The following is a 22,673-nucleotide window of genomic DNA, read 5'->3' as shown; positions in this document are numbered from 1 at the left end:
CCCACCACTCTTTCTGAGCCCCAGCTGCCCCTGCAGCCACTGGGTGTGGGGACGGTGCCTGTCAGCTCCTCACAGCTCCTTGTTCTCTGCCCCCCCCCAGCGCCCTGAGGACCCCCAACGTTCACCAGCCAGTGTCCTCACCTCCTCCAGCCTCCTGCTCTTGGGAACCTCCTACCAGTGGCTTCCCTCGAGCTGGGGCCCAAGCGGTGCCCCCAGGGCAGGGGGCGCCCATGGTAATAGGGAACAAAAACCTACAAGAGATGCGCCCTGAGGGTGGGATTTCGGGCCCATTTTGTTTTAGCGGCATCGGGACTGCGTGTGCACATGACAGCTCCTCCCCCCACAGAGGAAATGTGGTCACCACACTGCTAGGTGGGTTGCAGGGTGACTCAGTGTCACCAGGGGTGGAAGGAATGTAACGCTGCTGTCGTTTCCTGCAAGGCGCAGGCGGGGGCCGAGTCCACAGCCTGCCCATGGGAGGCTGCTGTCAGGCATCGCTGCATTCGGCCCCTGGGCTGGCTCGGTGCCAGACCCCCCTCCAGCTTAGAAATGGGGGTTCACTTGGTCAGAGCACATCCCCCGCACACTGGTCATGTGTCACCCTTCCAGCAAGCTCTGCAGCAGGGGGGTGTGAGTATCCTTCTGCTCATTTCCTTACTGAGGGATCGAGGCTCAGAGAGGGAGGGACACTTGCCCAAGGACACCCAGCAAGCCTGTGGCGGAGGCTAGAACAGACTCCGGCTCCCTTCCCAGGGCCACGCCTTTTCTGCCCTCTCCCAGCCATCCAGGAGGAATGCTGTCTGCAGTGACCATTCACGGAGCCGTCCTGAGCTCTGTGGGCCACGCTGCCCTCGTGACAACCCTCTGGGCTCGATACTGTCCTCGGCCTCATTTCGCAGACACTGAAATCAGGAGCAGAGTGGGATTCGGTCAGGCCCCAGACCCCCAGGGTGAGGAAAAGAGAAATCCGAGCGGAGATCCAGCAGGAGGGGTGAGTCATGTCCCCCATGGGACACGTCTCCCCTCTCAGCCCAGTGTCAGGTGGGGAGGAGAGGCCTGTGATCTCCTTCCCGTTTCCCCAGGGGATGGGGAACCACTGAGTCAGCAGCAGGCAGGGCCTGAGGCCGGGGTCACAGTGGGACGTGTCTTGTGGGTCGCCACAGGATGTGGGTGCTCCTGGAGGGAGGGAGGCCAGAAGGGGCCAGGGACGTGCTTCCCGGAGCCGTCCGAGCCTCCTGTTTTCTGAGCCTGGTCCATCCCTGGGCAAGGACTCCCGCAGCCCTGCAGGGACAAGCCTGGGGAGGGCTGGGGTGGGGTCCTGTGCAGAAGCCAGACCCGAGAAGGGCCTTGACCTGCCGCCAGCCGCATGGGGCCGCTCCTTAAGCCCCGGGACAGATGGCCAAGCGAATCTCCTTTCCTGAAGAACTCTCTGAAGAGGGGGATGGCTAATGCAGATAACACGCAGCATTGCATACAGTTTCCTTCGTCATCTTGTTCTCTCTTTCTAGTTAAAAACAAGTCCCACACGTAGCACATGAGTTCACACACTGAAAAGATGTAGTGGAGATACGGCCACTCTCATTCCAGTGCCTTAGCTAGCAGCCTGTGCAGCTGTTTTATAAATTAAATGGATTACAATGAAGTCACAGTCACGCTAGCCTGCTTTCAGGTGCTCACAGGCACAGGCAGCGAGTGGTGACCACACTGGAGGGTGCAGACGGGAAACATTTCCACCTTCGCGCACAGCACTTTCCACGGAGCAGCTAGATCAGCGGCTCTCAACCTGTGGGTCGCGACCCCTTTGGGGGTCGAATGACCCTTTCACAGGGGTCGCCTAAGACCATCGGAAAACACATATATAATCACATACTGTTTTTGTGATTCATCACTATGCTTTAATTATGTTCAATTTCTAACAATGAAAATACATCCTGCATATCAGATATTTACATTACGATTCATAACAGTAGTAAAATTACAGTTATGAAGTAGCAACGAAAATAATTTTATGGTTGAGGGTCACCACAACATGAGGAACTGTATTAAAGAGTCGCAGCATTAGGAAGGTTGAGAACCACTGAGCTAGATGATGAAATGCGAAGGCCCTACCAGCTGAAAACTAGTTGTTGGAATCCGCTGGGTCTAGGGTCCCACCTCTCCTCACACCCAATGCCATCTGATCTGCTCAGCTACTTGGCCCTGTGGGTAGCGGGATGCTGTTCCCCATATTTTCCCAGATGAGGACACTGAAGTTCAGGAAGGTTGATGGGCCACAGGTAAGGGGAGTGTTGGACCAGGTTGCTCCCTAGGATAGAGGCCCGTCCCCTTGGCTAGTCCACATGGCCGAGGGATAGCCCCGAGGGGCCTACTGTGAGCTTGTCCAGTTCCAGCACTTTCTGCTTTGTTGTGTGTGAGGGAGAGACCCAGATCGAGCTGATCTTCAGGAAGACTGTGCCCAGGTATCCATTCTTCCATGTTTATTGTTTCCCCTGAAATGTTCCCCCATTGCTTTCTGGTCTTCACAAGAGTACCCACTCCGTGTAAAATTTTGGAATGTACAGAAACGTGTGAAGAAGGAGGAAAGAGTCTCCTAATCTCAGGATGAGCACCTCCCACCAGCAGAGCAGGGCGCCTGGTGCCTCGACGTGCCCCCCAGTCCTCGCCGGAGCCCGTCTTCATAGTTCTCATTCCAGGGTCCCTGCATCCTCCTGCCTTCGAGAACCTTCATGTACGCTTGTTGGCCATTTGGACGTCCTCTGTGTGAAGTGCTGGTTCAAGCCCCTTGCCCATTTTTTTTTATTCATTCCATCTTTTCCTTCTCGGTGTGTAGAAGCTCGGTGTATACACTGGTTCTGAGCCCCTGGTTGGTTGTGAGGGTTACAGGTATCTTCTCCCATTTGGGGCTGGACTTCCATCCCCCTTTGTGGTGTCTTAATGAACAGAAAGTCTTCATTTTAACGCAGTCCAATTCAGCAGTCTTCTTTTAAGGGTGTGTGTGCGTTTGTGCGCGCACTATTAAGAAGACTCTTATCCACCAGCTTATGAAGACATTCCTTGTTTTCTTCCAAAAGATCTTCTGTTTTGTTTTGCACACTGAGCTCAGGACAGTCTTCCTGGAACTGGTTTTTGCAGACGCTGTGAAGAGGAGTCAAGTTTCTTTTCTCCCCATGTGGATACCCCGTTGTCTCAGCACATTTTGTTGCAAAGGCTGTCCGTTCTTCAGTGCTCTGCTGTGGCCACACATAAATCAAGTGACTGTGTATGTGTGGGCATGTCTCTGGACGAGTCTGGTCCGCTGATCTACTTCTCTGTCTTCATCAGGGTAGCTGTAGAGTAGGACTTGGTACCCAGCAGAGCAAACCCTACCCCCTTCGTCACACGCGTCTTTGATACCTGGGTCCTTTGCATCTCTCTGTGCCTTTTCACAGAACACCTTTGGGTCTGAGCTGGGATGGCACCGATCCTGTAGATGAGTTTGTGTAGAGTTCGCGTCTCGACAGTACTACGTCTTCCACCCTGTGGGCAAGATCTACCCTCCCATCCATTTATTCTCCTGTTGTATGTTTGTAAAGTTTAACCTTACATCACAAGCAGGCACCTGGAGGGATTTGGCAGAGGAGTTAAGGTCATGGGACTGTGCACAGGTTCAAATCCCAGCTCTGTCACTTCCTAGTTTCACAGCCTTAGTGACCTGCTTAGCTTCTCTGTGTCTCAGCTTCCCCTTCTGTAACATGGAAATGATAACAGATTTATACGGTTGTTTTAAAGGATTAACTTGAAGTTAATGTATGTAAAAGCAGTTAGAGCAATGCCTGGCCTTCCCTCAGAAATCTCTGGAAACATTACTAATTTATTTTTTAAGTAGGTGATACATTCACAGACGCACAATAAAAGTATAATTTAAAAAAAAAAATGCATTCAGTGAAAAGGTCTTCCCACCTTTGTGCCCTGTGGACTCCTTCTCACACCTGGCCTGCTAGTTATTAATTTCTTGTGCCTTTTTTTTTTCTTTTGGGGTTTCTTTAGGCAAATACCAGTAATTTCTCTTTTTTTCCCCAACAGGGGAGCACAGGCTACCTACTGTTCTATGTTTTTGTCATTTAACCACAAACCCTAGAGACCTTTGCATATCAGTACACAGAAACCTTCCTCATTCTTTTCTTTTCTTTTTTAAAAAAAACCAACACTTACATAGTCTCCATTCATTTACCTGGTCCCTTTATGGTGTGCATTTAGATTGTTTCCAGTCATTTCCCCATTTCAGACAAGGCTCTAATGAATCCAGTGAGTATCTTTGTCTCTGCATCATTTGGACATGTGCAACTCTACCTGGACAGATCTGTGATCCTGGGTTTGCATTAGATTAAATATCTAAACATGCTTCCTTTGTAGGCCAGAAATGGTTGAATGTTTCCAATTTTATATAGCACTGATATTTCCTGGCCCACTCGATCATTAACAAAATTATATTGAACACACGTTCTGTACTGAGCCTGGGCACAGCAGTACAAGCGACCGTCACTGGGAGGCAGAGTTAGGGGAGAAGCCGGACGTGTGACAAGCGGAGTTGCTCACCATTTGTTTCCAGTTTGGGGCGACTGTAAATCCCACTGCCGTGAACACCCTTGTCCATCAAACGTTATCTGCACTTTTTAAAATATATTTTTATTGGTTTCAGAGAGGAAGGGAGAGGAGGGAGAGAGAGATAGAAACATCAATGATAAGAGAGCATTGATCGGCTGCTTCTTGCACACCCCGCACTGGGAATCAAGCCTGCAACCCGGGCATGTGTCCTGACCGGGAATTGAAACGTGACCTCCTGGTTCATAGGTCGACACTCAACCACTGAGCCACACCAGCTGGGCGATCTGCATTTTTAAATATGCCTTTGAGATCGATTCCAGAAGGGAGATGACCTCCCATGTGCAGTCTTAGCCCAAACAAGAAAGCTCAGTTCCACACCTGCCGTCCCCTTAACGAGAACCGTTCTTGTTCAAAGTCCCAAATTGGTGGTTGCTGTTTCTATTATTATTATGTGCAGTTTTAAAATTTTATATACAAAGAGATCACATGCTGCAGGCAGGTAGCTGTCCTGAATGACCCATTCCTGGACATCCACTCAGGCCAGCTTAATGAGCCCGTGTCCTTCCCGTACAAACGAGAACCCAGCTGGATTTTCTCTGATGGCTGCAGTAGAGTTGCTGGTGACCCACCCCTCTTGCTCTCTCTGAAGCAACGAGGCAAAAGACCAAATTGTTTTAATTCTTTGTTTTTTAACATACTTTTATTGATCCCAGAGAAGAAGGGACAGGGAGAGAGAGATAGAAACATCAATGATAGAGAATCAGCTGCCTCCTGCACACCCCACACTGGGGATTGAGTCTGCAACACGGGGATGTGTCCTGACCAGGAATCAAACAGTGACCTCCTGGTTCATAGGTTGATGCTCAATCACTGAGCCACACCAGCTAGGCTTAATTCTCTTTTTGAGTAGGTGATGGAGTCCTGTGGCTCAAATTCAAAAGGTACAAAGGGTGTGGGGTGAAGTGCCTCCCTCCACCTCTGCCCGTCAGCCTCTCAGTCCCTCACTCCCCAGCGGCACCACGTGGTCACCCTCCCTGTCTCCTTGCAGAGGTGGCCTCAGCCCATCTCACCGTCCATGTGTCACCTAGACACACGGGGCCTGCCCAGTGCCCTTGCTGACCTGGGTTCTTGTCTCCCTGCTGCCTCCAGCTTCAGTCCCAGTCAGGAAACTAGCCCCCAAATCCTGTCTTCTCCAGTAACCATGTCTATGTGTAGTGAACTTTCTAAGGATTGTTTTTTTTTGGGGGGGGGGCAGAGAAAGAGAGAAATGTCCTCTGCTCTTTCACTATGTGTAACTATTATTGTCATTATTATTATTATTATTATTATTATTATGAGTCTAAGGTGGTGTTTGGTTCATAGTATATGTTCAATAAATACTTAGTGGATGAATGGATGGATGATAACATGATGGGGTATTTGCTCTATGCCGGACGCTATCCTGAACTCTTTACAGCAATCCTATAAGGTAGTAATACGTACATTATACTTAATATAAGTATAAAATATAATACTTATACTACTTACAAGTATTATATTTTATACTGATATTAAATGTAAGGAAATTGAGGCAAAGAGAGGTTTAATCACTTGCCAAGGCAACCAAGCTGGGATTCTAACCTGGGCTGCCTGGTTCCCGAGCCCATGTTTAAACTACTGTCAACACAGCCCTGGCCCGCACTCAGTGCCTCATCGCACACAGCACTGGGGACAAGGTTCTAGCCCAGGCTGGTGTCGGGTGGGGGGTCAGCAGCATGGCAGGCTGAGTCTGGTTAGGCTGGTTCAAGGGGCCAGAGGAGGTCACAGAGGGAGGGTGGAGCAACCAGGGTCCCAGGAGGTAGGGTGTCTAGGGCTCCCAAGAGCACAGAGCAGCCAGGGCCAGAAGGCAGGCGAGGGAAGCCATGAGGCAATGACTGGAGCGGCTGAGGAAGGGGTTTCGGAGGGACAGGCCTGGCATAGTGGGAGCAGCCACCAGGAGGGCCCGCAGCACTGAAGCTGGTGCCCCCGCAGGCTCCACCAGGCCTCATCTGGACAGGCACAACCCCCAGGGGACAGCCGCGCACCCAGCAGTCCTCCTGGAAGGCAGGCTGGGCGCTGGGCCAGGCCTGACACACACTGAGCAGCAGGGCCTGCAGTACACACAGGTGCGGAAACTGAAGACCTTCGGCTGCTAGACCCCTTGATGTGGTCTGTGACGTGCAAGTGAGACAGCCTGACCGGCTCTCAGCACTTCCTGGGTCCGGAAGACCTGCCGGGCTGGCTTCCCCCAGAAGCTGCGGGCAGAGGCCCAGTAGCTGAGCCCCAGGCTCCTCGAGGCTGACACGCTGAGGGTCAGGGGCCTGAAGCTGCCCCTGTGCCCCCCTCATCATAGAAGGCCTTTGGTTTCTGGGCGAGAGAAACCCAGGGATCTTGGTCACACAGGATGTTCCGAGCACTGGCCTGGGATCCGCCAAGGCCCCGTGTCAGTATTTAGCCCGTGGACCTGGGCTGGGGGTGTTTGCCACGTGTTTGCCACGCGTTTGCCACTATGTGTGTGAGAGAGGCTGATTCTGAGCCCAGCTGCGTCTCTCCCACCCCACATGGCCGCCACGATCAGCCGGGAGCTGTGATTTCGGTCCTGAGTCCACCCAAGGCTGGGCCAGAGGTGAAGTAGGCGGCAGCTGCGGCTCAGCTTCCACACGTCCAGGCAGAAGCATCTGGCAGAGAGGAAGCCACAGAGGAGCTGGGCTGGCTGCCCGCCTTCTCCCGACTGTTGCTGGGGCAGAGCCAGCCTGGCTTAGCAGAGAAGCCCTTAGGTGGCGTCTAGCCAGGGGTCGGTGAGTCACAGAGTCATGGAATTCATTGTGCTGGAAGCGCCATCGCCCCTGATCTGGGCCACGCTGAGTAAAGGCACCACTCGGAGCCAGGGAAGATGTCACTGAGAGACCTGACATTCTCTCTCTGACCCGCCTCCAGCATAACCATCTAGGCAGCTGCTGCCAATCAATCACCTGGGTTCATATGGAAAGTCAACCGACCTGCCGCCTCAGATCCTGTCCAACCGTCTCATTTTTCTGAAGAGGCCGCTCACTGAACCTAGAGAGGGGGAGGGAGCTGCCCAAGACCACTCAGTGAAGGACAGACCAGACCAAGGTCTCCCGAGACGGAGCTCGGAGCCACGTCCTTTGTGCCACACCCGTTCTGTGAGTGCAGCATTTGCCTTGTCACTACTCAGCTCACAAACTCTTACCTCCCTTCATTTCCACCATGTGATCCCCTCGAGTCCAACAACTGCGAGTGGGGTTGGTAGAGAGGATTCCAGGTGGGGGAACATTCGAGGCCGAGGGTAGCCTTAATCCCACTGGTGCTGTAGCTGGTAGGCTCCCAGAGCCCTACTGTATCTATTCAGGAATTTTGTAAGCTGCTTGTTAAACCATTGACAGCTTCCTATCGGTCATGGTGGGAGTATTGACACCATGGAAATTGGCAAACACTACACATCAGGACTTAGTATGTTGGGTCCTAGACAAGTGCTTTACTGGCTCCCCGCTGATCCAAACCAAATGTCCCCACTGGTCTTTGGGTGTGCTTGCCCTCCAAACATTCTCAGGTCCTCCTCCCTCACCAACCGGAATTCCTTCCCTGCGGCCTAGAGTCTTGACTTCCTCCACGAACTGTCCCCGAGCCTCCATCTCATCTAGTAGTTAGCACTGGCTACGTGTCAGTTGTGGCTGGATCGTTTCCTTACACTTCCGTTGGATCCTCACACGGCCTTTGAGGTAGGGGTACAAGCTCCCTGCTGACAGAGGGGGACACCTGAGGCACGGAGGGGTGGAGCGGCCAGCCTCTGTCATCACATCCCCGCCAGCATCTTCACCTGCGATCGCGAACGCCAGGGCCTCATTCCCTCTGGCACCGGCTGCTCCTCCTGGCCCAAGTCCCGTGGCTGCCACGGGGCAGAAAAATGACCCGTGACTTGCCCTGGCTCTGCTCGGCTGACCTCTGTGGCAGCTCTCCTAGGATTTCTCAACAAGTCCCTGGGGCCTGATTCTTTGGGTGGCCTCATCCTGATTACTTCCAACACTGGCCCCCCAGGCTCCGGACTGAGTTGAGAACCCCAAGGAAAAATAGCCGGAGTCTTCACCAAGAAATGGATGAGCTTGGTGCCTGAGAACCCCACGCCGTATCTGCTCAGCTGTGACAGGCTCTGGGACCGAGGGGCAGGTGTGTGCATGTGGGCGTTTCATTTGCTGTTTAATTAAATATTTCCGGCACAGCGAAAGCTAGGGAAAAGCCTAACAACACCCTGAGTGCCCATATGTCAGCTTTGTTAAATCCTATCTTTTGCCATATTGCCTCCGATCTTTTCAAAACCGGTAAATCGTTACAGAACTGGCTGAGGCGTCCTTCACACCCCTCCCCATCGCGGTCCCCCCCCCCCCCCCCCCCCCCCCCCCCGTCCCAGAGCGGCCACCATCCTGACTTTGGTGTGCGCACGCACCTACAATCAAGACACAGAACTGGTGTGTGTGTTTTCATACCTCATCTACATGGTTCTGTTCCTTCTGTGATTTGCTCCTGGCACTTCACATTAGGTGTTGGGGTTTGTTTGATTTAAAAGGTTTTTCATTTGGCGTGACTCCGGAATCCAAGAAGAGTTTCGGGAATAGACCCGTGAATCCCCGTGTGGACACTCTTACCCAGATCCACCAATTATATTAACATTTTCTCACACCTGCTAGTTCTTTTCTCTCTCTCGTTCATGTTTTCCTGAACCTTGTGGGGGGAAGAAGCAGGCTTTGTGTCCCTTGACTCCTATTTGTTTCCGTGGGGATTTCCCCAACTCAAGGACATTCTCCTACTAACCTCGGCACAAGGGTCAAAATCAGGAAATCAGCGTGTGCTATAGACAGGATTTCGGGATTTCATGGTGAGGCAGTGGTTTCTACCCCCTAGCAGCCGGGTGCCAGTCCAGGTGGATGAGTCCCAGCCTGTTCCCCATTCTCTGTGGATGGACATTGGTTGTTCCGCCCTCTCAGGGTGACCGCTGCTGCAGTGACCATCCTCACTGTTACCTCATGCTCTCCAGCGCGTCCTGGGAGGGGGGCTGCTGGGGCCTGGGCTCCGGGGTCCCCATCTCGTAGACTTTGACATTGTCTTCGGAGGAGTAGGTGCAACCATTTTCATTCTTGGGGGTGCTTTACCCCCGTGGTGCTCCGGTGGCTTTTAGGGGGCTGACTGATGGATTCTCACCTCTCTCGGGCCAGTTCTCATGTCGTTGCCATAGCAACAGGTGTTCCTGGGAGAAAAGGCATGACCATACACATGGTTACCCCAGCTAGAATAACCCCCTCTTGTGTGCTGGATGCTGCTTGATGCACCTTCCATGTGGCAGGCATTACCAGCTCCATTGTGCAGATGAGAAACTGAGGCCCGGGAAGGCTAAACACCCCGCCGAAGGTCACAATGGCTGGGATGTGGCCGGGGTTGGGGTGAGGCTCGTTCTTTATCTTCGGGCTGGCAGATTGTGTGAAATAAGCCCCGAGTCTCTGACTGCATTTGCAGCGAGAGGACGTCAGCTGAGAGGTCAAGGCCTCTTCCTGTGACCTCCCCCACTCCCGCTCCTGCCCCATCTCCTCGGTCCCTTCCCCTCTGCGCAGGGGATTGGTGAGCATGGAGGGGAAGGGGAAGGATAAGGGGTGGGGGTGGCAGTGAGCGACTGTCCCCCTCATCCTGGAGGGAGGGCCGAGGCATGGTGTGCCTCAGGCTCCAGGGTCAGAGTCAGGACACACTCCTCCGTGGGCCTCTGGCCGGTCCTGTCCCAGCTCGAGAAAGAGGTGCCACTTCCAACTGGAGAGAGGGGCTTTGTCTGGTACTCACACACCTGCTCAGAGGGATCGGGCCACACCTGAGCACGGACCACTGCAGCCACGCCTGCCCCTGCTGGCCTGGGAGCCCTGAGAGCCTGGGGACCAGGCCTCCCCCTTGGTCTCATGGTGGCTGGAGGCCGGCCAGCGGAGGTCGGGGTGGTGGATGGGACAGAGGTGGCCTTTTCCCGGTCCTCCCCTTCCATCCCACACTCCCCGGGGTTCTGCCAAGTCTGCTCAAGGGGCCTCAGTTCTCGTCCCAGGGAGGCAGGGAGGCGTCGTAGGAACTTCCTGAGCGGCTTCCCTGGGGCAGAGGTGGCCCCGAGCCTAGCCGCAACCTCGTAGCTGGGAGACCTGCTGCCTTCCTTTCAGACACGCAGCGTCCAGGGGGCCCCACCCGGGGCTGCCACACTCGTGGCTCCGCCTCTGTGCTCAGCAGCCCCCTTGGATGCCTCTCCACCCAGAGCAGATATTTCTCTTTTCTCACTCACGTTGCATAAGCCTGTGGCGGGGACACAGGGAGCTGGGGACACACCATGCCAGTTTACTCCTTCTTCCGGGAGCTGGTGAGAAAATCTCCCCCATGAACCGGATGCTGAGTCCGCCCTGGTCCCTGCAGCCCTGGGCCGGGGGTCCCCGAGTGTCTGACCACTCGGCAGCTGGGCGGGGCAGCCTGGGTGTCAGAGGCTGTCAGCACTGCACGTTCGAGCTAAATGCTCTGTTCCCAGGAGCAGAAGGAAAACTAGTCCTGGAATGATTTCTCTTTCCGGTGGAATTGCTCTCAAGTTTCTGAGGCTCATTGTTTTTGCACCAACGGTGCCATTAATCAGCCGAGATCCCCGGGGGCTGCCTCTGCAGGGCCCTGAGCAGGGTGTGGCTGCTGAGAAGGGAGGCGTGGGTGTTGGGGTCACTGGTTTTGCTGGCAGATGACATGTCCAGGGCCATGTGGGCTCCTCGATGGTCCCTGGTAGTTAGCGCTGATGTGGCCAGGCTGTTGTAGAACAGTAATCGCCGCACTGAAATAGAGCCGGGCCGGTGCCAGCTCCAGGGATCCCCAGCTGTGCCATCCTGCCAGAGCCTGACAGCCATCATCATGGCCATGGGCACCGTGCAGTCACAGGTGCGCACCCAGCCAGCTCAAGTCACCCAAGGCCCAAGCCAGCAGGTGCAGCTGCCGGGCCCCATTACCCCTCTGGCCAGGTCAGAGCAGGTGCCCCTGTCACTCTGTCTCCTCAGGGCTTCCCTGCTCCTGTGACCCAAGCGAGACCCAAACCTTCCCCACCTCAGCTGTTCCTTCTCTAACTTCTCCACTTGCTGTAGCCTTTGGCACTTAGAGATCCTCTCCACCCTCAGGTCCCATAGCTGCCAAGTCACCTCTTAGGGGCCCTGCACGGGCCTTTGTTACGGCTGCACCAGCCCCGGGAGAGGAGGACGCCGAGAGGCGTGGACAATTCCTGGAGAGCCGTATCTTAAGAGCCGTTGGCCTCTCCGGTGATTTAGTCAGAGCCCCCACGGATGGCCTCTATGGCACGCGTCACCGAAAGGTTTCTGGGACAGCCAGCACCAGCTGGGCTCGCTGTGTCAAAGGGACCCTCCCAGGCTGTTTCTGTGCCAAAACAAACTGACGTCTTTTTTCATGTCAAGCCACGTGATTCCCAGGCGCTTGAACTTGTAGGTTATCTCTGGGGCCAGATGTTATCGTGGGTATGAGCTGAGTGCAACACGCAGATGCGTACCTCAGTCACTCTATCCAATGCGCTAGGTCCTAAAATCAAGGCTACCAGGTGGGAGAATTGTAGCAAGAAGAGGAAAAGGAGAATTTGAACTAGAAAAACAATAGTTGACATTGACTATGATTGTGTGTGCTGTGAAAAGTACTTGAGAGGCATCTTAGCGAATCTGCACAAACACTCTACTAGCAGAACTATTATTATTAGTCTTTTTTTAAAATGCTAAAGCTGAAGCCCAGAGAGGTAAAGTAACTGGACAGAGATCGCACAGCCTGGATTCAAACCTAGGGCTTCTATCAACAGCAGGCAGGCCTCTTCTGAACGGGCCTTCAAGGACGGGGCAAACTTTATCCCCAATAGTTTACTATAAAAAAAAATTTAAACAGAAGAAGAGTTGAAAGAATTTTGCAGTAAACACTCATATACTACCCTCTTACCCTTAATGTTTTTGTATATTTGTTTTATTACATATCTCTATCCATCTACCTTTTTCTTGTTCTTTTTTTTTTTTTTTTTTTGCATTTCAAAGAAAGTTTTGGGCACTCCCTGAATATTTTACAATGCATATCATTAACTAGAGTCCAGTATTTATCTAGGGTTCTCTTTCATTGTTTTGGTGTAAAATTTACACGTGATAAAGTGTAAATACACATACTGAGTGTACCACTTGAACTTCATATACAGTACGAATTTTTTTGCCTCTGGCTCCTTTCACTCGGCATAAAGCAGGGGTCCTCAAACTACGGCCCGCGGGCCACATGCGACCCGCCGAAAACATTTATCCTGCCCGCTGGGTGTTTTTGCCGCCGCTGCCTGTCCTGCTTAGCAGCCGACGTGTCCCGGGCCTGCAGTGCGCATGTGTGGAATGTCTGAGGGACAGTGAACTGGCCCCCTGTTTAAAAAGTTTGAGGACCTCTGGCATAAAGCTTTTGAGGGTCATCCATGTGGTGTGTGTACTAATATCTGTAGTTCCGTATTTATTGCTGTACCACTCTGCCATGCCCCAGCATCTGTTTGTCCATTCTCCCATCGATGGGCCCCTGGACCAGTCTGGGGCTATTACGAGTAAAGCTGCTGAGAGTACTTGGCTTCAGGTCTTTTGTTTGTTTTTTGTTAATCCTCACCCGAGGATATTTTCCCCATTGGTTTTTATGGGGAGTGGGAGAGAGAGGGAAAGACAGTAAGAAACATCCTGCACGAGCCCCGACCAAGGCCCAGGCCAGGGAGGAGCCTGCAACCAAGGTATATGCCTTGACCGGAATCAAACCAGGACCCTTTGGTGTACTGGGCCGACACTCTATCCACTAAGCCAAACTGGTGAGGGCATCTTCAGGTCTTTTAGTGGACATCCGCTTTCCTTTTTTCTTGGGTATACATACAGACATGGAATGACTGGGCCAGAGGGCAAGAGTAAGTTAAGGTTTATAAAAACCTGCCTTTTCCCAAAGTGGTTGTGCCAGTGTGCATTCTCCCCAGCAATGTACGAGAGTCCTCATTACATCCACCCTCCACCAAGTGATGATGGCAGGCTTTGTAATGATAGCCATGCTGGTGGTTGGGACGTGGTATCTTATTGTGGTTTCAATTTGCATTTCCCTTATGACTAATGAGGTGAGCGCTCTTTCACCTGCTTTTTTGGCCATTTGTATGTCTTCTTCTTTGAGGGCTCTTCCAATCTTTTGCTCATTTTATAAATTAACTAGAGGCCCGGTGCACGAATTTGTGCATGGTTGGGGTCCGGCCTGCCCGCCCCAATTTGGCCGATCAGGCTGGGCCAGCTGGGGGGAGGGGATGCGGGAGGTTGGCTGGCCGGCCCCACCCCCTGGTCAAACTCCTGGTTGAACTCCCAGTCGAGGGGACAATTTGCATATTAGCCTTTTATTATATAGGATTTGTTGTTCTCTGTTGCATGCATGCTTTGCAAATATCTTCTCCCCGCCTGTGGTTTGAGTATTCATTTTCTGAATGAGGTATTTTGATGGGCACAAGTTTAAATTGTGATGCGTCTGATTTATCCGTCTTTTCTTGTATGGTTCTTGCTTTCTGGGTCCAATGCAATAAACCTTTGCCCGCCCATTGGAGAGAATGTTGGAGGGGGTCATAGAGAAACCTGTGGGGGCCCCAGGTGGGGACGTGCCGCTTTTGCTGGGTGATGAAGAACAGCCCTTTGTAGGGGAGTCTGCAGGGAGGTGCTGTTCAGAAAGGGATACCTGCAGTATTAGGAGACCGGACTGATTCCTTAGGCAGTGGGCGCCATTGACGGCTTCAGAGCAGGGGAAGACGTGATCGCAAGAGAGGGATGGCACAGTCCCGGGGATGCAAGAGCCTGGGGCAGAGTTTCTTCTTGGTCACCTTGAAAGCAGGGTGTGTCCCCCTGCCAGGGAGCTGGAGGCAGGAGTGCAGGTTCATCTCTGTGGCTCCCCGAAGACTCTCCGGGGACCCTGAAGCCACCCAGTCCCCACTAGGACTTAATGGACCCGTTTCTTACCAAAGAAGCCTGGGGGTTGGTGTGGGCCAGTTGCTAGAAGGCAGCTCAGGGAAGGTGTCCACGTACATGGGTTTATTTATTTTGTTAATCCTCACCTGAGGGTATGTTTCCATTGTTTTTTAGAGAGAGTGGAAGGAAGCAGGAGAGACACAGAGAGAGAAACATCAATGTGAGAGAGACACATCAATTGGTTGCCTCCTGCACACACCCGACCAGGGCCGGGGTTCAAGCCTGCCCTTGGCTGGAATCAAACCCGGGTTCCTTCAGTCCGAGGGCGAACGCTCTATCCACTGAGCCAAACCAGTTAGGGCTCCATGTCCATGGGTTTAGAGCCAACTCTCCCGGAATCCTTACAAGGACCCCTGCCCTTCCCCACGCTGATCTCGCCCCCTCCCTAGCTCCTGCCACCTCCCTGGCTTCCTTGCAGTTTTTCTAGACCAGATAACATAAGCCCTGTGTCTGGAGTCTCTTCCCCTCGCCAGCACTGGTCGTCATCTGACATAGGCTAGGTCCCTCATTGTCCTTGTCTATCGCCACCCCTCCTCCGCCCCAGGAAGTGGCTCCATCCTGGCTCATCCCTCCCCCGGCCTCTCCCCACAGCAAATGCCAGCCCTGAGCACTGGTGCCCCTGGGCAACAGCACAGGAACTCACAGGGCAAAGAGCCACGTCTTCCTGGCTCTATGACTGGTTTTGGTGTGTGTGTGTTTTTAATCATTTTGTTCTCTGCTCTAACCCAGCGCCTAGACCAACATCTGCCACTTGCAGGCCCTCAGAAAATATTCATGGTATGAATGAATGCGAGGCAAACCCCTCATTCCTCCCAGGGGTCACCCAGGGCCACTCAGCCAATGGAGGCGTCTTCCAGGCCACCCCCTGCCCATTGCACAGATGAGGAGATTGAGACCCTGAGAGGGACCGGACTTGCCTAGTTTGTGGCAGAGCAGAAAGGAGCCTCTAGCTCTCGCCCCGGCTGCCGTTAGAGTCCTCATTGCTCCCCAGGGAGGCCCTGGGCCAAGGGAGGAGATTTGAGGATGATCATCAAGCCTTTTGGTGCCAGAAGATATTTTTGGTTTTCAAGGGGGCGAGGGAGGGGGGTTAGAGGAAACTAATGGGACCGAAGTGCTTGTTTTCTGGGTAATTCTGGCTCCTCTGTTTCAACTTCTCTCCCAGAGGAGATGCTGCAACCACACTTTAGGGCTTGGGAAGAGGTTACATCAAAAGCAGCTGGGCCGCCCCGGCCTTGAGCTCCGAATGAGACCCACCAGGCCCCAATGTCACAGCCTGTGGACACCCTGGGGCTGCCCTGCTGCCCCCACGCCCCCAGCCGCGTGGTGCCCGCGACTGCCTGGGACACTCCTGCCGTCCTGGCAACCTGGCACCGTCTTCTGTGTGGACCCAGAGGGAAATCCATAAATAGCCACACGCACAGCATCCAGGAGAGGGAGGGCCTCTCGGAGGCTTTGGGGGTGGGGCATCAGAGGAGGAATTGTAGCACAGTGACCTTGACATGTCCCGCATCACCTCACATCTCCCTGCTCAGGTCTCTGCAAAACCCACCTGCTTAACACAGCACAGCTCTGCTGGACGGTTTAATCCACTTCCCGGGGTCCCCTCACCGCCTCCCCCCAACCACCACCAGGACCCCAACCTCCTCTTTAGGAAATGCTGTTCCCTCATCGGGACTTCTGGGTCCTGCTGCCCTCTGGCCCCTCCCATGCCCCAGGAAGTGGCTCCATCCTGGCTCATCCCTCCCCCGGGGCCTCTCCTGACAGCAAATGCCAACCCTGATCACGGGTGACCCTGGGCAGCGTCACAGGGACACACAGGGCAAAGAGCCACAGCCTCCTGGCTTCATAACTACTCCCTTTGGCCTGATTAAGGCCTCACCCCTGCAGACTTAGTTCCTCCCTCAGGTGGGATGCAAACAGACCACACAGCCCACCTGACTCCAGGTTGGAGGCACTCAGATGCCATCTCTCCTTTTCTAGAATCACAGTGTGTGTGTGTGGGGGGGGGAGGGGGGCGGGGGAAGTGCTCCGGGCAGGGTCCGAGATCTCTTAAACTGGACCTCTGCTTTGGTTTTGCTGTTTCTTAAGCCCGAGACTCTCCTCCGCCACCCCGCCTCCCCCGCCCTGGCCTGTCACGTCCTCCTGGTGGGGGCAGGGATGCTGACTGGGAGGGGCCACAGGAGACACTCCTGGAAGTGTCTGTATCAGCGCATCCAACAGGTAGAACACAAGCCTCGTAGGTAGTTGTAGATCTCCTAGTAGCCACATGTAAAAAGAAATCAGTGGAATTAATTTTACTAATGTTTTATTTAACCCAGTATATCTAAACGATTATCATTTCTGAGTGTAATCAATGTAAGTTATTATTAATGAGTTAGTTACAGTCTTTTTTTCATACCAATAGTGTTCAAAACCCTTTGTGCAGGTCTCAGCTCAGACCACCCACTTTTTTTTTTCAGTAACTGTGTGCACTCAATATTAGTTTGTATGAGTTTCAGGTGTGCAGCATCGTGGTTAGACAATCATGTACTTTACAGTGTTCCCCCCAATATTTCCAGCACCCACCTGGCACCATACATATTTATTACAGTATCATTGACTATGTTCCCTCTGCTATATTTCATGTTCCTGTGACTATTTTGAAACTACCAATCTGTACTCCTCAATCCCTTCACCTTTTCACCCAGAGCCCTAAATTCCCGGGCCCCAAACCACCCTTTTTAAAAAATATATTTTTGTATTGATTTCAAAGAGGAAGGGAGAGGGAGAGAGAGATAGAAACATCAATGATGAGAAAGAATCGTTAATTGGCTGCCTCCTGCACACCCCACACTGGGGATTAAGCTTGCAGCCCAGGCATGTCCCCTGACCGGGAATCGAACCACGACCCCCTGGTTCATAGGTTGATGCTGTGCAACCACTGAGCCACACGGGCCAAGCTTGACCACCCATTTTTCAGAGCTCAGTTCCCACATGTAGCTACGGTATCGGACAGCACAGTTTTCTGCCTTGATCTGGGTTGTAGCCGACAGGCATAGACACTGTAAGAATTTGTCTAACTGTATGCTAGAGACTGGTGCATTTCACTGTGAGTAAGCTACATGTTCACTAAAAAGGTTTTTAAAATCCTATTCAGAGTTCTGGTTGAATGCACCCTCTGGCTCATCCTTCCCCCAGGCCTCTGAACCCACCTTGGGCTGGGATTAGCTACTTCCCTCACATTGTGTTTCTGTGAGGTTCACTCCAGTGTTGTCCTACAGCTGGTTGTTTCTATCTATGTTTCACCCATCCTATATAATAAAAGCCTAATATGCAAATCGACTGATGGGCGGAATGACCTTTCTGAATGACCAGTGGGCGGGGGGCGGGGGGCGGGGCCTTGGGCCCACGAGGCAGCCAGGGCTGCGAAGGCCTACCCTTGCATGAATTTTGTGCATCCGGCCTCTAGTTTTGTTATAAGCACCGAAAGGTGAAGAGTTCATTCATTTTTAACTCCCTCGGGGGCCACTGGCTTCCTAGATGCTAAGTAAGTCAGCAGGTTGCATTGAGCCCCCACTGGTTCTAAACCCCTCTCCGTGAGGCTGCAGAATCGGCTGACCATTTGATTCTGTTTTCAGTCCTAGTCCAGAGGTTGATAAAAGAGAGGAAGAGGAGGAGGAAGATGGCATGGGGCCTTGTCCGCCAGTCACCCCGAAGAACTGCCTTGCTCCCCGGGGCATCAGCGTGCTGGAGAAACTCGTCAAAACGTGCCCAGTGTGGCTGCAGCTGGGCTTGGGCCGGGCCGAGGCAGCCAGGATCCTGCACCGGGAGGCGGCCGGGGTGAGTTGGGGGTCTCTTCGTCTCGTGGTCAGTGGAGCAGGTACAGTTACAGGGAGCTGCGCGTTAGCTTTCCTTGCTTATGTTTATTAGCTTCCCAACCAGGGTGATTTTTCCAGAGCTCAGGAGTGAGTGGGGACTGGTGGGAGGGCTGGTTTCTGTTTGGAGAGCAGGTGTCCCCGCTGGAGCGCAGGGCAGGTGTGGCTGGGTGGGCCCTCTGGGCATTTGGGCACCGGAGGCAGGACTGACACTTCGAGAACTGAGGTAGGTGTCTGGGGACTAGAGAGAATCAGAACCGGACAGACCTGAGAAATCATTTTACACCACATATTTACACATGAAAATAGGGGCTGTGTGATGGGGCCACAAGATTTCTTTGGAATCAGGCTCTGTGAGTTGGGCAAATGCTCACATTTGCTGAGTCTCACTTTCCCCCTTTGAAATTAAGCCGTGAATAGCACTTTCCTCCCAGTAGGGTAAGCCCCACACGGGGAGAGGGGCCGGTGGGCAGGAAGGGTGAGTCAGCGCTCACCAATGCCACCCCCACCCACCCCACGCATTTTCTCTTACGTGGCCCTTCCCTTCTAAAAAAGAGGTACAGTTAATTTGTTCAATTATAAAAGGGATATGCGTGTTCACTACAAAAAAAAATGAAACTGGACAAAAGTGATAAAATAAGAAGTATCTTATAAAGTTCTTTGCCACCAGTTTTTTTTTTTCAACTAACCCAGTTCCTACAAGTCTTTTTGCTTGTATTTTTTTTAATGATGTGAAATTCAGTTAACATAAAAGTAGCCATTTCCAAATGCACAATTTAACACATTCACAATGTTGTGTAGCCACCACTTCTATCTAGTTCCAAAACATTGCATCACCCCAAGATGAACCCCTTAGCCCTTGAGCAGCCAGTCACTCCCCAGTCCTCCCTCCCCAGGCCCCGGCAACCACCAGTCTGCTCCCAGAAGTCACTTTTGCTAGAAGTGCATGTGTTGCTCTCCAGCCCTTTTCCATGGAGAGTCCCACATCGATGCCAGCTCGTGTTCACCAAGTACTTCCTGTTCCAGGCAGTCGTCTAAGTTCTTCCCGTGAATCAGCTCAGTTTATCCTCGCAGCGGCCCTCTGGGGCAGGAAGGACTATTCTGCCCATTTTACAGATGAGGTAACTGAGATACAAAGTTGAGTGATTTCCCCCAGGTGACACAGGGAGTGAGGCCCACGCTGGAACTTGAACCCCGGCAATCTGGGTGCTCCTGTGCTGTATTGTACACACATGTTTTATGTGATGCAGACAGAATCGTATCTTTCAGCCATTGGGCACTTTTGTGGTCCTCACCTTCCGTGTCGTCTATGATGCTGCACTGTGTCCGGGGACTAGACCACACTCATTAATTCATGGGCTGAGTGGTCAGTGGACTCCTTCTCACTTTGGACGAGATAAAATCCATCGGGTTGGCAGTGGTACCTGAAAATAGGAATGACTGCTACGTACCGGGCCTCCAGCAAAGTCCCAGAGTTGGAGCAGATGCGCCTTCTGTTCCCTGCTCTGCCCTTCCACCCCACTCTGCCCCAGGAGCTGCTGTATCTTCCAGCAGAAGCAAAGCCCTAAGCTCATGCTCTGCATAAAAGATTGGCCAACTTTACCTAACGCTGCTCTTTGCCTGATCTTATTTATCCTCACAGATCTGTCTCTGGTATCAGTGTCCCCATTCCCAGGGGGGAAATGGAGGCACAGAGACTTGGGCTCGCTTGCCTGAGCTCACAGCTAGAAGAGCAAGCCTGCAGGACATGGCCTTCAGGGGATGCTGGGAAGACCCTTTGCTGCATAATGTCACCCCCACCGAACTGTCCAAGCCCCCCCCCCCCCCCCCCCCCGCCAAGTGCAATGCCTTCAGTGCTTTTAAAGATACAGATACTGTGTGGGTGGTCCTCAGGCTGTGAGCGCGCATAGGGTCTTCTAAGACCACCTGGACCCACTCCTCCTGGCACCAGTGAGAGACAGTGCTTCACCCAGCCTGAGGCCAGCGGTCAGGAGAGTGGAGATCCAGGCCCTTTTTACCCAAATATCTATGTGACCTTGACCATGTCCACCCCGTTCACCACTCCCCTTCTCCCCTCCCTGCAGCCTGCTTCTCTCTGATAAGGTGGGAACATATTGGCCCGATTTTTATTTTGTGTGTGTGTGTGTGTGTATCGAGAAACAAGGCAATCAAAAAGCCACCTTTATTCATCCTACACCCAAATGTGTGTTTGTTTTATTTTTAGAAGTATTAGATTTATAGAAAAGTTGCTAAGGGAGTGCAGAGGGTTCCCTTATAGATCCCTCACCCGGTTTCTCTTGTTGACGTCTAACATTTTAGGGCACATTGGTCACAATGAAGGAACCAAGACTGATACATCTGTGTCAACGAAAGCCCACAGTTTATTCCGATCCCCTTAGCTTTGGCCTAATGTCCTTGTTCTGCGCCAGGATCCCTTCCAGGGCACCGTGTCCTCGCCGTGTCTCCTTGTCATCATGTCGCATGGCTGTGACAGTTTCTCAGACTTGGTTTTTGACGACCTTGACGGTTTTGAGGAGCACTGGTCGGACATTTTGTAGAATGCCCCTCAGCTGTGAGTCGTCCGATGGTTGGACTGGGGTTATTCTCATCACATCATCTCAAGGGCACATTGTAGCAACATGATTCGTCACTGTTGATGTTGACCTTGGTCACCCGGCTAAGACCATTATTTGTCACTTCCTCCACGGTAAGGTTGCTCCTCTCCCCCTTCCATACTGTCCTCTTCAGAAGGAAGTCACTGTAGGAAAAAGTCACACTCCACCTCTTTGATTAGCCACATAAATTATTTGCAATTCTTCTGCGTAAGACATGTGTCTCTTCTTCCCCGTTTACTTATTTATTCAGTCATTGACTTATACCAATATGGACTCTGGATATTTATTTTATGCTGGGGGTTACAATCCAATGCTACTTTATTTTGTTGCTCAAATTACTCCAGCGTTGGCCACCGGGAGTCTCTCCATTGGCTCCTGTGTCCCTTGGACTTGCCCCCTTGTGTATGGGTTTGTTTGTTTGCTCATTAGTTTTTTGGAGCCCTCCCTTACTTTCCGTCACTACCAGATGCTCCAGGCTTATCTTGTATTTTCTTGTGTGTTCTTGTTAATCCTCACCCAAGGATATTTTTCCATTGATTTTCTTTTTCTTTTCTTTCTTTCTTTCTTCCTTCCTTCCTTCCTTCCTTCCTTCCTTCCTTTCTTTCTTTCTTTTTTTTTTTTTGAGAGAATGGAAGGGATGGGGAGAGATAGAGAGAAACGTCAATGTGAGAGAGACACATTGATTGGTTGCCTCCTGCATGTGCCTGGACCAGGGCCGGGGATCGAGCCTGCGACCCAGGTATGTGCCCTTGACCAGAATTGAATCTGGGACCCTTTAGTCCTCAGGCCAATGTTCTATCCACTGAGCCAAACCAGCCAGGGCTCTCCCTGCAGGGGTCATGCAGGAGGCAGCCGATCAATGATCCTCCCTCCTCAAATATGTTTCTATCCCTCTCTCTCCCTTTCTCTCTGAAATCAATAAAAATATATTTTTAAAAAACCACCACATCTCAGCCTCAGCCTTAGAAATGCTGATTCTTTGGCTTGGAATGGGGCTCAGGCATCAGTGGGCTTTAAAAGCTCCCCAGGTGGTTCTGTTGGGCAGCCAGGATTGAGAAAGCCCACCAATGGTATGATACAGCTCTGGCGTCAGCCATGGGAAGGTGGGCCACATGCGTCCAGAGTGGGCTCCGGCCACTGGATCACTGCCTCCACAGGCACGGCAGCCCCTGCACCCGCGGCCTCGGGAAGACTAGCCACTCCCTGATGGGCCTGATTGGAAAATCTCCCTGAGCAACTGGAAAATAGTCCCAAAATAACAAAAGTGGAAATGCAGACAGCTCGGGATGGTCCAGGCCAAAGCGGCGGGTGAACACAAAACCATTTAGAGTCTCGAGTGTTGGGTCTTCATACGTTTGTGTGGAGAGGGGGAGGGGCGCAGTGGCTGCAGGCTTCTCTCCCTAAGCATCCCTGTGCCAGCTGTTACTGAAATCAGCTGGTTCCTCCAACCCCCATTGGCAAAGGTAGACAGGGAGGGGCTTCCGGGACCCTCTGACCCTGCCTCTGGCACTGCAGTCATTTACCTGTGAAACTAAACTCACCTTTGC

The 22,673-nt window shown here is 52.5% G+C and overlaps 1 protein-coding gene across 1 annotated transcript in view; it reads left to right on the top strand.

Annotated features, from left to right (window-relative positions):
* Window positions 1-22,673, top strand: part of RIN3 (Ras and Rab interactor 3) — a 111,885-nt gene that overhangs the window by 14,656 nt on the left and 74,556 nt on the right. Inside the window, exon 2 of the mRNA XM_081097362.1 lies at window positions 18,275-18,476. Coding sequence (XP_080953488.1) covers window positions 18,275-18,476 — 202 coding nt within the window. The remainder of the gene's footprint in view (window positions 1-18,274; window positions 18,477-22,673) is intronic.

Source organism: Myotis nattereri (assembly GCF_964212035.1).
Source record: "Myotis nattereri genome assembly, chromosome: 1".
NCBI lineage: Eukaryota > Metazoa > Chordata > Mammalia > Chiroptera > Vespertilionidae > Myotis > Myotis nattereri.
Note: the sequence above shows the minus strand (reverse complement) of the source record. Positions and strands in the feature narration are given on the sequence as shown.